Source organism: Barbus barbus (assembly GCF_936440315.1).
Source record: "Barbus barbus genome assembly, chromosome: 16".
Taxonomy (NCBI): Eukaryota; Metazoa; Chordata; class Actinopteri; order Cypriniformes; family Cyprinidae; genus Barbus; species Barbus barbus.
Genome location: NC_136744.1, coordinates 6,958,433 through 6,974,679, shown reverse-complemented (window position 1 = coordinate 6,974,679; position 16,247 = coordinate 6,958,433). Strand labels below are relative to the sequence as shown.

Genomic DNA, 16,247 nt, shown 5'->3' with positions numbered 1-16,247 from the left:
TAATTAGCTATTGAGCAACGCGAAGCTGGTGATAATACTGAAGGACCTTATATATGAGTGCCGTGATAGGTGTCGCATCCCTATCAATGCACGCTTGACTAACGTGACCTGAACTAACGCTGACGCTAGATAATTAGCATTTTATAAAATCCCCTATTAAAGCACCACTAGGGAGCCAGTTAAAATCCACTCCGTTAGTTCTATCAGAGATGACTAAGCATCTTTGTAGAACACTGACAATGTGAATCGGCTCTGCTGAGACACTTCCCTATGTAGACAGACGGTGTGGAGAGCTGGGCTTGAAGACACAGGGCCTGAGAGGACACTGTGACTAATATGAGCCGGGAGTTTCAACTACCTCAGCACTTCATTTTACAAAAGTGGGGAGGATCGACAGCAGACAGAATTTCCAGGCTAGTTATTACTGGTTTTCAGTGGTGTAATTTGTAAATCAAGGGCGTCCTGCTGGTTAAGCTACTTAAGAAGTCTAGGATGACATCAGCATAGCAACATCACATGCCGGAAACCAACATCCTCTTTGAAACCACCACAGAACCACATTAAGTATTTACAAGGGGACTCCGTCCTTGCGATGCATTGACCAAGCATTCACGTTTGCATACATGCGTTGAGTATATTTTTGGCCCGAGCAAACACGTGGCGCAAAGCTGAAATAAGATGGTGATTGGCACCTTGGTGAGGCAGGAGGCAAGGGCGAAGATGACTCTCAGACAGGAAGAGTCCTTGAAGCTGAATGCATGTTGTCACCTTCAGAGCACTGGCGTTTATCAGTATTGCTCCTTCAGAGAGTGTGAAAGGAGGGGAACGAGACAGAGAGAGAAATGGGGGAGATGAACACTATGAAAAATTGAGGTAATAACAGTGAACAAGCCAATGGGTCAGAGAGGAATATAAAAGAGTGAGAGAAAAAGACAGAAAAGACATACAAAAACAACAGAATAAAGCAATGCATATAGGAAGCAAAAGAAAGAAAGAATAACAATCAACTATCAGACAAGGAAAGAGCACAGACAAAACACTGACAGCAACATGAACTCTCGAGGGAATTCACGAAGAATGAACTGCAGACATTGATAGTGTTGTTTATTTGCACATGCTGTTTACATTGTTCGATTCATCAAAAGAATTATGCAAATAAGGGGACACCACAAACAAGCCAATAAAATCTGTGCCGAATACAATGTACATAAGTTTAGCAGAGTGCTTAAGTGTGGCAGATGCAGCAGACTAACACAATTTGACATACTTTACTGTGACCGTGTTATTTTGATAGAATTTATGAATAATTTTAATAAGCTTTTTATATTTACCCTTTTCTTTTTCCAAATATTTCTATTTATTTTTAGTAATTTTAGTAGGCCTACTTCTGCTTCAACTAAAACTTAATTAAAAAAATATTTAAGTTTAAGTTTTTTTTTTTAAATCTGATATACTGTACTGTGACTGTTATTTATATAATGTTATATTATTTATTAATATTATTTACTAATATGTTTTTTTTTTATATTTACAGTTTATTTTCATTTTAGTTGAAGTTTTAGTAATGTTCTTTTTCTTTTTTTGTTACTTATTAATTTAAATTTGTAGATTTAATAATTTTAGTACTTCAACTAAAACTTATTTCATTTAAAATAGCATCATCACAAGACAGCATGAGGTGACCACAAGCTCCCAAATTAACACAAGTAAATGAGAGTAAAAACTGGACTTGGAAAGTAGTGTATGGTTGAAATGTGTGTATGTTTCATTTTTATGTGAGGAAATTAGAAAGAACCATTCCTCGAGTCATTTTACTCGAGCTAAGCTCAGTGAGTAGTGTTGTTTTACTCAGTATTAAAACCTAATGTCAAAATAAACTGTTAAGGCTAAAAATGTTCTTTCACGAAGAACACTATCAGCAATTTAAAACGAGCAAATAACTTGAGTAAAATAAAACAGTAATATTTAATTGTGCAAAGCAGTCTTTTTATATGTGTAAAACATATAACTGGCACAGAGCAGGTGAAATTAAAGATGAGTTGATTACAGCATCACGGACTGTGACTGTGAGAAACATATATAACGTGAGACCCAGGAGCTATGAGCTGTGCAAATAACCTATTACCCGGTTACATTCTCCAGAAACACTCTACAATACACACACACACACGGCCAACTCTTTTTAATTAGTGCGAGTTTTATCTGTGCTCCAGTAAATTCACTGCACAATGAAGCAGTTGGAAATATGGATGAGAGACATGTAAATTAATATTGAGAGAGCTTATTAAAAACACATTGAGTAAATATACAGCATATTGATTCCACAGAGCAAGGTGACAACCTGCTGCTGGTGTCAACACTTAAGAGCCACTCGAGAATAGAGCAGCGGGCAAACACAAGGACTCTCACGCAATTTACCGACTCACAAAGTTGTTTGGGCTTGTTTTCTGCATATTTCAATTTTGTGAAAATAAATGGCCACCAACAACCTTATAAGGCCAGATTTACTAACAACTTGCACCAATGCAAACTCTCTTTTGTCCAGATTTACTAAAGATGTCTTTCACCATCGCTTTTACCAACATGAAAGCAGAGAACAACAATGGAGAAGTGTAATGCCTTCAAGTCACATCAAACTGATCGTATTTATGAGATGAGAGCCACAATGGCACAATGGCGTCTTTTTGTGCACAAACCTTGTAAGTTGGGGGCATTTTGAGAATAGTCTTCAATTAAAGAATCACAAAAGAAGCAAATTGGTATTGATCATAATTACACTTTCTTTGTGAATGCTGACAATTACGGTTTTTTGCAAACTTATGCCACTTTATAAGGCAGCTGGCTGGGTACATTTAACAAAAACTATCCTTCTCAGTGGCAGCACAAGCACAGATAAGGCATCAAATGCACACTTATGAATTGAGTGCTGTTTGTTTTGTTGCAGGTACATACGTAGGAAGTGAAAGAGGGAGAAAGAAACATGAAAATGTTCATTTTATTCTAAATTACTAGAATGGTCATCACACTGTAATTAGACTTCAAACTCATAAGAACTTCCTGGCAATCACATAAAGCAGGATAACATCTGTTGAGACAACCATAGCTCTAAATGTCAGTTCTGTCAATCAAAACTTCAAGAAAGACTAGAAACAGTCAGGAAAATGTGCAAACTATCCAAGTGTGTACTTTTCCGTGTTTCTCCGCTGATTTATGAGCCCTAGCATGATTGAAATATTACTGTAAATACCACAAATGATGAGCGGATGATTTTCAGTGGAGTTATGAGGTGGGAAGCTGAGCTCCACATAGCATTTGCTACAGCTCTCACAGACACAGGAGTTTCATCAGTGAAAATGAGGTACCGTGAATCACAAGAATGCACTGTGCTTTGTTCAGACTCTAGAGGCAAAAACGAGACAAACCTTGACTTTGACAGATACACAGAAGAGCACAAGACCGACTGTCAGAAATCTTCTTCCATATTTACTGCAGGGAGATTCAAAATGTAAATATTTCCCAGCCAAACTTGTTAGTAGACATTTCAAAGTCTGAACTGCTTATGCAGCTTATATGTATGTGAATATACTGCTGTATTCACAAACATACACACACTAGTAGGGGTGTAAGAAAATATCGATACATGCGAGTATCGCGATATTTTGTTTGGCGATACTGTATCGATTCTCCAAAATGAAATATCGATATTAAAAAAAAAATTTAAATCATACAAGATTCATGGCAGTTGTTTCGTTTTGAGTTCATATGCCGACCGCTAGTCTTCATCTCTGAACTTAAACAGTGACAGGAAATACTAGCATCAGGGCACTCCACTAATGTTAGCGTTAATATAGTTCGCTGCCAGTAATGGAGGATGAAAGCATTGTTCCAGTTCTTGTTTCGATGTACAAAGCTGAAGTGTGGCACCATTTGGGCTTTTGTGGTAATGTCCGCCCCGGGACCGTGGCGCGAGCGCAACCTCGGTTCTGCCGCTTGTCGCGTCCCATGTTGAAGAGCCCTTGCGCGGGGGGCGGCGGGCGGTAGAGTCGCCGTGCAGCTGAAGCTTCTCTCGTAATTCGGGGGCATTTTATGCAGTTGGGGCGGTGCTCGCACCGCGGTCTCGGCGATTCCATGCGGAACATAAATACAAACTGAAAAATCTGTTAAATCCAAGTTGAAAAGTTCTGAGAATGTTTAACATCTGTATTTATTTGATTGTTTTACAATTGTTTTGTTTTCTTTAGGAATCCTGCAAGCACTTTATTTTTCATTGATGTTAAGCAGATGTCATTTTTTGTTCAGATCAAATGTTATGACATTGTATGTCACAATTATAAACTTAAACTGTTAACCTTTAAAGTAGAGTCTATAAGTATATATTTTTATTTTTATAAAATACATTTTATACATACATTTAACTAAAGAATCATGCAAACACTTGAATATTTCCCCTTTTACACGTTCTGCACAAAAAGTGGTTGAATAATGTTGAATGTTATAGGGACTGATTATTGCAAATGCAGATCCCAGTGTGTTCTCCAGTGTGTTCTGGTTAAACTATTTTTATTTTTTTATTTTTTTCTAAGGTATGCATATGGTGGTGTGTTCTTAATGACAGCTTTCCTAAAAAATATATGTCCTATTCCTAAAATAAGAAATATCCTAATATATCGCCTTGCTTACAGTATCTCAACCTCGGTATCGTGGTACGTATCGTATCTCCAGATTCTTGCCAATACACAGCCCTGCACACTATCATTCAAACATTTGGGGTTGGAGGAATGTGTGTCAGCCAAGCAACTGCCATTGAGATGCATGGTAATGCTAAAGGATCTCTTTCTCCAGGTATTGTAGTCCTCTTTAGCATGAATGTGTGTGGACAACAAAAAGTGCCTCTAAACGCTGCAGCTTGTGTGTCTGGTTTAAGGCATAATTAAGAAGGTCAGGGTTAATGAAGCACTTGCGGACTAAAGTTCAGGAGACCCTTTGGCACTGTTTACTCTGACAGAGCCCCCACAGAGACCTCCTCATTCACAACGCTGAGAAAGAATGAGGGAGAAATAGAGACAGACTAAGCGAAAGCATGAGAAATAGAGGAAACTGAGAATTGGAAAGCTTTATAATAAGTCGCCTGCTCTGTCTAATACAGGGTTTGACCCGCATACTTTACAAGATGTTCTCTTACTAGCAAAGAGCAAAATAATTATCCAAACACAATTTCAAAGAGAGAGAGAAAGTCAAACCAAACCCTTGTGAAAAAGAAGCAAGCTTAATCATATTGAATATGCACTTGTAGTTTACTTCAGTGCTTAAAATTTGTACTTTCAGATAATATAATAATGAAATACAAGGTCACTTAAGTGTAAGTGACTATATTTTTTTAAACACTTAAATACACTAAAGTGCACCTTGTTATAATGTCAAAATAGATTTTATAAGTACATTTTGAATCATCGATCATCATTTAATAAGCTTTTGTTGGGTAGCCTATACTTTGATGTGTTGACTTACATACTAAAGCACATGATTATAATTTGAACTGTAGTCTAGCGTTATTCAATAATATTATATTTAAAGGTAATAGAAAATAAAATTGAAATGACACTGACGTATATTTTAGTTTACCATAAATACTTGACATTACATTTGGCAGTAAACTCTAACCATGTTTCAAATGTGATAGCAGTAATTTACATGAAGATGTACTGAAGACCTACTTGTGTGTAAAAAAGCACTCATATGTTCAAGTCATTGCATTTAATATAAATTTAAACAATAACACTTTTAAATTGAATTACAACTATCATGCAAGTGTATGAAAACATTTATTTCAAATGTATACTCTTTTAAAATATAATGTTTCCATAAGTACTCTTTTCACCTGAAGTGTGGATTCATTGCAGAGTTCTTGTCCAGCAAAGATGACCCGCAGTCGATCAGGCTGTACTCCCTGTAAACGTCCCACCATCTCTTTCAGCTCAGCTACACTTGCACCCTGTTCCAGTTCCACCGGGAATCCATGGCTGGAGTTAAACCGCACATATACTAAGAGAACAGGAGAGACCATCGGAGAGATCTTGTCAAATCCTTATCATTTTCAAAGACCGACAACAGGTTTATTCCCACGGCAGTCAATAGGCTATATATAAACAGTATATAGAGTAAAGAAAAGTTTTGGAGTCAAAAGCAGACCACTTTTAAAGTTTGTCTTCATGAAACCAGCCTTGAGGTCAAATAGATTAATATCTTGCCTTTGATATCGACTGGCTCAATTTCTGCCGCTCTTTTTTTGCATGTGGATTAAAATTAAGGTGTGTATACTCTGATGCAAGTGGTCCTTATCAGTACATAATAATGTGGAGTATACCCACACATACACATACATACTGTGACATGTCTATATCTTCCCGTGAACTAGTTTTTCCCGTTCTGTTTAATTAGTCATTGTGTTCACCTGTCGAGCCCTCATTAGCTTCCCTATATTAGTTCCTGCCCTTTGAGTTTGACGGTTATTATTTAATGTCTACGTGTTTGTGCAGATTGACTCCTGAGACTTCATGTACCTTCTTCTTGAATTGTATATTAAAAGACTGATTTGTTCCTATTCTCCTTTGTCGTGTGCCTTACTCAGCACCGCACGTAACACATACTGTATATATATATATATATATATATATATATATATATATATACATATATACATACACACACAGTGGTGTGAAAAAGTGTTGGCCTCCTTCCTGATTTTTTATTTTTTTGCATGTTTGTCACACATTAATGTTTCAGATCATCAAACTAATTTAAATATTAATCAGAGATAACACAAGTAAACACAACATGCAGTTTTTGAATGAAGTTTTTTATTATGAAGGGAAAACAAAATCCAAACCCACATGGCCCTGTGTGAAAAAATGCTTGCCCCCTAAACCTAATAACTGGTTGGGCCACCCTTAGCAGCAACAACTGCAATCAAGCGTTTGCGATAACTTGCAATGAGTCTGTTACAGCGCTGTGGAGGAATTTTGGCCCATTCATCTTGGCAGAACTGTTGTAATTCAGCCACATTGGAGGGTTTTTGAGCATGAACCGCCTTTTTAGGGTCATGCCACAGCATCTCAAGAGGATTCAGGTCAGGACTTTGACTAGGCCACTCCAAAGTCTTCATTTTGTTTTTCTTCAGCCATTCAGAGGTGGATTTGCTGGTGTGTTTTGGATCATTGTCCTGCTGCTGAACCCAAGTTTGCTTCAGCTTGAGGTCATGAACAGATAACCGGCCATTGTCCTTCAGGATTTTTTGGTAGACAGCTGAATTCATGGTTCCGTTTATGACAGCAATCTTCCAGGTCCTGAAGCAGCAAAACAGCCCCAGACCATCACACTACCACCACCATATTTTACTGTTGGTATGATGTTCTTTTTCTGAAATGCTGTGTTACCTTTACGCCAGATGTAATGGGACACACACCTTCCAAAAAGTTCAACTTTTGTCTCGTCAGTCCACAGAGTATTTCCCAAAAGTCTTGGGGATCATCAAGATGTTTTCTGGCAAAACTGAGACGAGTCTTTATGTTCTTTTTGCTCAGCAGCGGTTTTCGTCTTGGAACTCTGCCATGCAGGCCATTTTTGCCCAGTCTCTTTCTTATGGTGGAGTCATGAACACTGACCTTAACTGAGGCAAGTGAGGCCTGCAGTTCTTTAGATGTTGTTGTGGGGTCTTTTGTGACCTCTTGGATGAGTCATCGCTGCACTCTTGGGGCAATTTTGGTCGGCCGGCCACTCCTGGGAAGGTTCACCACTGTTCCATGTTTTCTCCATTTGTGGATAATGGCTCTCACTGTGGTTCGCTGGAGTCCCAAAGCTTTAGAAATGGCTTTATAACCTTTTCCAGACTGATAGATCTCAATTACTTTCTTTCTCATTTGTTCCTGAATTTCTTTGGATCTCAACATGATGTGTAGCTTTTGAGGATCTTTTGGTCTACTTCACTTTGTCAGGCAGGTCCTATTTAAGTGATTTCTTGATTGCGAACAGGTGTGGCAGTAATCAGGCCTGGGTGTGGCTAGAGAAACTGAACTCAGGTGTGATTTACACAGTTATGTTTTAACAGAGGGGGGAAAACAATTTTTCACACAGGGCCATGTGGGTTTGGATTTTGTTTTCCCTTCATAAAAACAAACTTTCATTTAAAAACTGCATGTTGTGTTTACTCGTGCTATCTTTGATTCATATTTAAATTACTTAAAAAATAATACTTAAATTATTTAAAACACTGTGTGTGTGTGTGTGTGTGTATATATATGTTTGTTTTACATTTAATTTTCTTTTAATGCCATGTACCACTTGGGGGACCTCTGTGTACCACCAATGGTACATGTACCACAGTTTGAGAACCACTGGGGTAAAGAATAGGTATAGGTTATACAACATTTTTTATAAAGATAAATGGTATAGAAAATGCTATACACAATATTTTTTTTTTACCTGGATATAGTATGAGGTGTAGTATGATCCAAGTTGTCCTAAACATGAGACATACTTTAGATTGTGTTTAAAACTCATAGATATTTGTGCCGTTTAATGCATTTGAGACCTGTCACTTATTCCTTATCTGTAAATTTTAGAAGGTCACTTGCATTTCAATTTTGCATAAAATCGGCCCTGAGCAAGTCTCAATTAAGCTTCACAGACTTCAGTGAACGGGCCAAACAGACTAATAGGATACAAGGTAGTGAAAGGCACTATATGATATATAAAATAGTACAAAAAATAGGCTATACAATACAGGCACAGAACAGGCTATACAAACCCAGACAGAAAGCAAAACGATTGAGATAAAACAGTTAAACAACACAAAAACACAGTAGACAGAATAAAGGCAATGCGTTAAAGTAACGGACAAAGACTAAAGACAGGAGTCAAATAGGACAAAACAGGTGACCGACAGCGACACAAAAGAGACCCATGTTAACATTCAGTCTGTGCCTCCCTCCCCTAAAAAACACAACCCCCTTCATTAAGATAACTGCGATTTGGTGCAGAAGGACTTTTTCTTGTTATCATATAGGCTTATTATTTTAATTGAAATGAGTCAACCTTTTCAGAGGCCCCAGAGGCGTAGAGATAAATTCGAAAATGGAAAAATGACTGATATTAAAGAAAAAAAATCCACACTAAAATTGCATATTACAGAAAAAAAATGGAAAGGGTGAGAAGAAGGGCATGGAGGAGTTTGTTCTCCACACTCATATGTAATTAGCTCCAATTAAATATTTGTTCTAATTGGATTTGAGTATTCTGGAACATGCTGATGCACATCATCACAAATCAAGGAATTAAAAGTCAGTTTGGTTATAGAATCCTGTTTATATCTGAACTGTGTGTGAACAGAAACATATTTAGCTTTATAACAGGACTGACAACCATATTATGCTTCTGTATAAACATCCATTTTGTTTTTTTCCCAGAAACAAACAAACATACTCAAAAAAGAAAGTGTGAGAGAGAGGGATTTTGGTCATGCAGACTCAATATCACTCAGCCATAGCTCTTCCTGGAAATTGCATCTGGTGATATTGTTGACTTAAGCACAGAGGGGGCAACGCTTGCACTGATTGCTCCTAAACGACAAAAGCTGAGGGTCTTGCAACACTCTTTAAGAAGGGTTTGAGTGATTGCTTGTTGTTAAAGTGTGACATTCTCTAATAAAGGCCTTCTGTTGACCACATTTGAAGACAAATGACACTTGAGCCAACAGCACGCTAAAAATACAACAAATCATATCAGAGAGACCGGACAAGGACAGAGAATAAAATCTGCGCTCGGATGGTTTGGAGGACCAAATACAAGCAGTTTTGGATTTGGACAGTATGGTAAGTTCACCCAAAAATAAAAAAAGTTGTCATTAACTCACCCTCGTGTCATGCCAAACCTGGGACGCATGTCCCATTCAGCTATATAGTCTCAACCGTTTCCTGAAAACGTAGTAGCGACATCCATCATTTGAACTACGCAGATTACACAATATGGAACCAATTTTAATGCGTAGAACAGGTAGCAATAACTTCTGCTAATTAATCAGTTCAAGATTGAATTAACAAAACCATGTTACTTGGTGGTTATGGTTTCTATGAATTATGGTTTTGTAAAGCATAAATTGCAGCTATATTTCATTGGAATCCAATGCTGTTTAGGACCCATTATCTAGTTTTATTTCTAAAGAGGTAGTCATACATGCTTGGAACGACACAAAGGTGAAAAGATTACATAATTTACATTTTTGGGTGAACTATCCCTTTAATGTCACAATACATTTCATTGTCTTTGTAAAATATTCCTCTTCCTTCTTTATTACACACATCACTGCTATATTTCTTTACGCTGTATCACCAAGCAGGCTTCAATGTCAGGGCAACTGGTCTATTTCCATTCAGACTATTTCTACTGATTAAGCTAAGATTAGCAATGACTGTGCTGACAGTTGAGACAAAGATAAGCCCATACTGAGCGCCACAGTCAGGGCAGGTCGGGGTGACGTGTGCTGTCGTGCTGATTTCCATAATGTCTCTCATTGATTTGTCTGCCTTCCAGGAGGATAACAAATGAGTAAATTCCCCCTTTGTCATGTTTCATCACAGCAGGAGTCAGTTTTGTGTGTGCATCTCGACGTGCCTGGACTGTCAGAGGTTTTCGTCAGTCAGCGAGAGTGACAGAAAGCAATCATTACCACGCTCTGGGTCCGACTGCAGAGCAATGAGGCCAAACTATAGAATACTACATTCAAACCCTAGTAAGTTTAACTTTACTACTATGACATTTTTTTAAACTACTGTGGTTACAGTGTTATGAAACAGGAGTGTTATGTACCACTGTTTCTAGGTCAAACACAAACAGTGTTAATATATACTCACAATATGTTGTAATACTACCAATAAATCATGATCCTAACCTTTATCTCCATAGCGAAATCTCAGCGATTCATTTTTTTATGAATCGTTAAAATATTGGTGTCTGGGTTGCTGTGCACCTGAAAACTGTAGTGTAGTGTTTTTTTTTTGTTTTTTTTAATAACTTATCTTAAATGTGCCCTATAAATAAACACCGTTCATAAACAGCAATTGAGAGTATTCTCAATTGAAACCAGCTTGAAGTCGGACCCGGGGTCATAAAGCATTTTACAGATATACGAAGTATGCACAGCATGGTCCAATAGTGTGAGACCCCCATGAAAATGCTTCTGCATTGCATTTACCAAAATGAATGTTCCCCCCGATACAAATTAGGATAATAACAAGATTGATCATTCGAATTAAATAGTTGAAGTGAATTCCATTACGTCTTAGTGTTTTTGCATTAAAGGTGAACTGAATTGGAAATGGTAACAGTTTTTTCATTGTGTCATACACCCAAGTTTAACGATTTTTCGAAAGAAAAAAAAAATGCATAGAATATTTGTCTAAAATCTGGTGGTCATGTTCTCCAGCATGATTTGAGATGATCAAAAGAGTGTCTTAAAGTCCTCGTGAAATCAAAATTTACACTATTTACTTTGTTACAGGGTTACCCTCATTTCAGCACTCGAATTTTTGAAGCATCTGACAGGTTAAACATGAGGTGTTTCTCCGTCTTGAAACAGGCTGTTACAGGCTGACACCTAGCTATGGCTTAGAGCTGCCTCCACTTGAGCTGATTGATACTAATATCACTATACATTAAACGGTATGCTTTACTTGTAGGTCGAACAGTTTTCAAATCTACTTCATGTCAGAATAATAGCTTAGTGATATGTGAGACAAATGTTAAGGTCGAGAATGAGGAGCATTTTTGCAAAGGGTAGTGAACTAATGTATCGATAACATAACTTGGACTCTTCATAGCTATCGCAACAACAGCATCACGTGGTAATCACCAATTCAACTGGAACACCATAATTTACAGCAGATACAAATGCATTCCGTCCGAAATATGGACAGTTGCCTATAAAAGTTAGGCTTCAGGAGTGAGACTGGTTGGATGAGCGAAAGAACATTAAGGTAAGCCAATCAGAGGCAGAGTAGGGCGGGTCCATTCCTTTAACAACATGGGGAAAAAACGCTACAGGTGACGTGACACAGGTGACTCGCAGAAAACGAGGACGACGAATCAAAATCTGAACATTTACTTGTGCTCTGGAATAGCATTCCTTCTCTGATGATATCAGTTTGACTGCTTGTACAGAGTATCCTTAATCACGCCCCTCCAACTGCTAGTTTGCTATGAGCAAGAGATGGAGAGGAGGCGCACTAAATTAAAACGCCCTGTATTCAATATTCCATTTCTGTTGAAAATATGTCACAATACTTAAGTAGAGTCAGTCGCAACTTCTGCAAGAACAACTGACCATCTGTAAAAAGTGTCACATGATCAATGTCAAAAAAACTATGCTTTTTTGGATTAGTGCCTAATCGTTATTTTATCTTCATTTTAGGTCATAAAGTTCTTTATTTTACATTTTTCAAAATACTATTTTTGCAATCCCAGATTTTTAATGTGGACCCTCACTTTTGGCCTCCAGGGGACAATGTAAATTTAAGTTAAGAAATTCTGATTTCTTTATTCAAATAAAATGATGCAAGCACTTTTCATTCAAAGAAACAAAAAAATTCAGACGACGTGCACTCAAATGAATCAGCTAGGCCAATGCAATCAGCATAGTAGCTGCTGAGGCGAGTTTTAAACAGGCATCCAGGTGATCATCAGTTCAGGTTGAGCGGAATTTGGATTCGGTTATCTTCATTTGGGAAAATGCTGTCTCACAGAAGTATGTTAAGCCAAACAAGGCTGTCAAGGTTCAGTGCACATCTTCTGATGCTGGGATATTTTCTCTCATCGAAGTTCCAAAAATGTCCAGCTGAAGCTCTGCCTTCATCTGAATGTCAGACTGCAGCAATAAAATTTCATCCTCCAGGGCAGATGCGTTCATTTGGAAAGCTGACGCAATGTTTGATGCCTGTGTACAATTGCTGGGAAATGTGGAGTTCTGGTCATGAAACTGAATCTGATTTAAACTAAGTCACAAAAAAGACAAAGGCAGCCTGCTTGAACATGCATTTTATAGCTATGTTTGCATGGGTATAGTGACAAATCTGCTCAAATAACTCACATCTACTGAGCACAGCGTCCAAATATTCACACTGTGAGATGGAAAAACTGGTTAGAGCTGGCTGGAAATCAAACTCATGCCATGACCTTGGTGCTGTTGGTCCCAACAAGCTAAATGCAACTAACAAGAACATTAACCCCCAGTTCTGCAGCTCCCATTACGTCTGCTATCTGAGACCTCATGTCTAGGTTTCATTGGACCATGACAGTGGAAATTGCCTGAACCATCTAAAATAAATTTGTGTTAAGAGTAAACTGAGCACAGGGTGAAGTGAAAAAAATAAAAATAAATAACTGAAGAGATTGAGAGAGATGCATATAGAATGTGTCTACCTGAACGAAATGTGCAGGTGATGGAGAGTCTTATTGAATCTTACAGAATGTGTTCCTTTGGTTTTAAAAGGATCTCACTGGAAATTGAATCTTTAAGACGTTTGGCTTCAGTTTCTTGAGTGGACTGATCAAACACATGACATTTTACTGTGAAATGTCATCCTTTCATATTAAAAAAAGGACCGATGTGACGTGCTCAAATGAGACAAACGACTCAAAGATGTAGATGCAGAAGATGAAAGGTGACAGTAGTGAATGCTAGTCATTAATCTTGGTGTGAAATGGCCTTTAGAGCAGCAGTTCTCAACCTTTTTGATTTGCTCATTTTTAAATTTCACAACAAACAGTTTTCAAACTTGCATTTAGTCTCACCAAGATTTTCAACTTAACATAATGTATCTTTGTTCATGGCCTTTCCAATAATCTTTTTCTGACTGCTCGCTCCCTTTGTCAAAAAGGGTTGAGGGCCACTTGACTAAATGGAAGACACTTTAAAAATACCATCTGTCCAAACAGGAAAAAAGGAAATAAACATTGTAGGACAGCAGGTCCCGTGTTGAAGATCTCTGGTTTAGACCTCACGAAGCCTTTCGAGATCAAACGTGACTAGAGAAGAAAAACGCATGGAGCACAACCAACATTGTCATCTGGCTCTCCTGGAGCACGTTCTGTTGTACAGTGTTGTGTTGTCAAAAGACCCGGTACTGAGATCACGTGACGCTTTCATGACTTGAGACGCACATTAGCTGAGCTCCGCGTATGTAGCACGTTTTTTACTGTTGTTCGACTTTTTTTACATTTGGGGTAGTTTTTTCGTGTGCAGTTGGTCTGTAGATGTCACACAGACGGAAACTCGCTTATCTTTCACCATAATCCTCGCCAATTAAGAAGAAAACTAAATCAGCCGCCGCAGCAGGCCGAGCGGACATGGAAGACAATATGGCGATCACTATAAAGCGATTTGAGGACATTTTGAAGGCTGAATTAGCAGCAATGCGCACCGAATTCGCCTCTCACATGACTACAATCCAGAATATATGCTCTAAAGTAGGGGTCGACCGATATGTGTTTTTCAGGGCCGATGCCGATACCGATTATTACAGACCAAGTAGACCGATAACCGATATATTGAACCGATATATATGTCTGGTGTAAAAATGAAAATGAATGTCAAAATTAAGAATAAAAGTGCGGTGGTGATGGCGCAGTGGATAAGACACATGCCTTTGGTGTGAGAGACCCGGGTTCGAATCCACTGTGAGACACCAATGTGTCCCTGAGCAAGACACTTAACCCCTAAGTTGCTCCAGAGGCGTGCGACCTCTGACATATATAGCAATTGTAAGTCGCTTTGGATAAAAGCGTCAGCTAAATGAATAAATGTAAATAACAAGGGCTCTGACAAAAACGGCCTTCCCTAGTGTTGGTTGCACTTCTTACTCTTGTCTTCCCCCATGCATCCATCTACAATAAGGGTAATATATAAAGAGAGAGTTAAAAGTGGGGCCACTGTATGCTTCATGATTAAGCCTATGAATACTAAATACTAAAACTAAACAGCTTGGGGAAATGTAAGTATTTGGCTTCAATAATTTACATGTTAGAAATGTATGTGTAATAGCATAACCTCTCATAATTCTTCATTAATTATTTTCGGTTGACTAAATCATAACCTACAAGAGGTGACTATTCAATTCATCATCTAATGCACATCAGTTGATTAATTTAAAAAGCGCAATGTATATAATAAGTGTAAATAATTTAATTGTCTTCATAGCTCCATTGTAGAAGTTGCGAAGAAGACCGCAACTATTTTAATGAAACTATAACACTAATAGCCTGTTATAGGCTCACTTGGTTCAATAGCCTATTGAAATGTCCCAATTTCCGTCATCATAATCTTGGCCTATGTGACAGTAACTTAATCTTGGCCTATGTGACAGTATCTTAGTCTTGGCCTATGTGACAGTAATTTCCATTAGTTTTCATTTACAGAGCAGTGCAAATGAAGGCATAAAACATTAATTTAATTTATCTTTTAATCAAATGAGAGTTTAACTATTTTTTGGCAAACAAATGGGTTTACTATTAAAATTAAAACATGTAAGAAATAGCGTATTGTGTGATTGTTCTTTTAAACAAAAGTTGTAATAATTATAGTAGCATTAGTAAATAAACCTAACTTTTATTTTGACGGGTTGCCATGAGGACCTCTTAAGTTTCTGTAGCCTATTTATGATATGACGATCGTTTTACTCAAACGAAACAGTCAAATGCTCATGAAGTAACTCTCAGAGCAGTTCTGGGGATGATGTTCATGTATTTATGTCCTCATTTAGTGACATGGCAGATGCGGAAAACATCGCGAGCGTCGCGCACTTCAGTGTGTGTGTGTGTGTGTGTCAAAACCGCGCGTCTGTGCCTTTCACATATACAGAGACACGCCGAACATGCAGAATTCATATTTAAATAGTCTTTTAGCAGCTTAATGTTTACAGATAGTCCATGTCATGAGTCGATTTAAGTCTACTGACCTACTTTTGATTAATTCATCCAAACTTTGACTAATTCCGTGACTCCGCGTTATACAGTAAATTCCATATGACTGGATTCCGCGATTCCCCCTGCGTTTCCCCCATCTCGGAAATCATAAATAGATAATATTGAGGTTTTTACAACTTCAGTGTAGTGGATTGTAATTTATTGCAACTTGTGCAAGGTCTGCTGCTGCCTTTGAGAGAGAACTGATGCATGATGAAGCAGCACCAGTTAGCAAGCGC

General features: G+C 37.9%; 1 protein-coding gene across 5 annotated transcripts in view; it reads right to left on the bottom strand.

Annotated features, from left to right (window-relative positions):
* Positions 1-16,247, bottom strand: part of LOC306882824 (E3 ubiquitin-protein ligase parkin-like) — a 119,372-nt gene that overhangs the window by 79,391 nt on the left and 23,734 nt on the right. For 4 of the 5 annotated variants that reach the window (XR_013785298.1, XM_079437748.1, XM_079437747.1 and 1 more), the window contains one exon: positions 5,879-6,042. The exons of the other annotated variant lie outside the window; for it this stretch is intronic. Coding sequence is in view for 3 of the 4 variants with exons in the window: in XM_079437747.1 (XP_079293873.1) it covers positions 5,879-6,042 (164 nt within the window). In the remaining variant the exon portion in view is untranslated. The remainder of the gene's footprint in view (positions 1-5,878; positions 6,043-16,247) is intronic. 5 annotated transcript variants of the gene reach the window in all.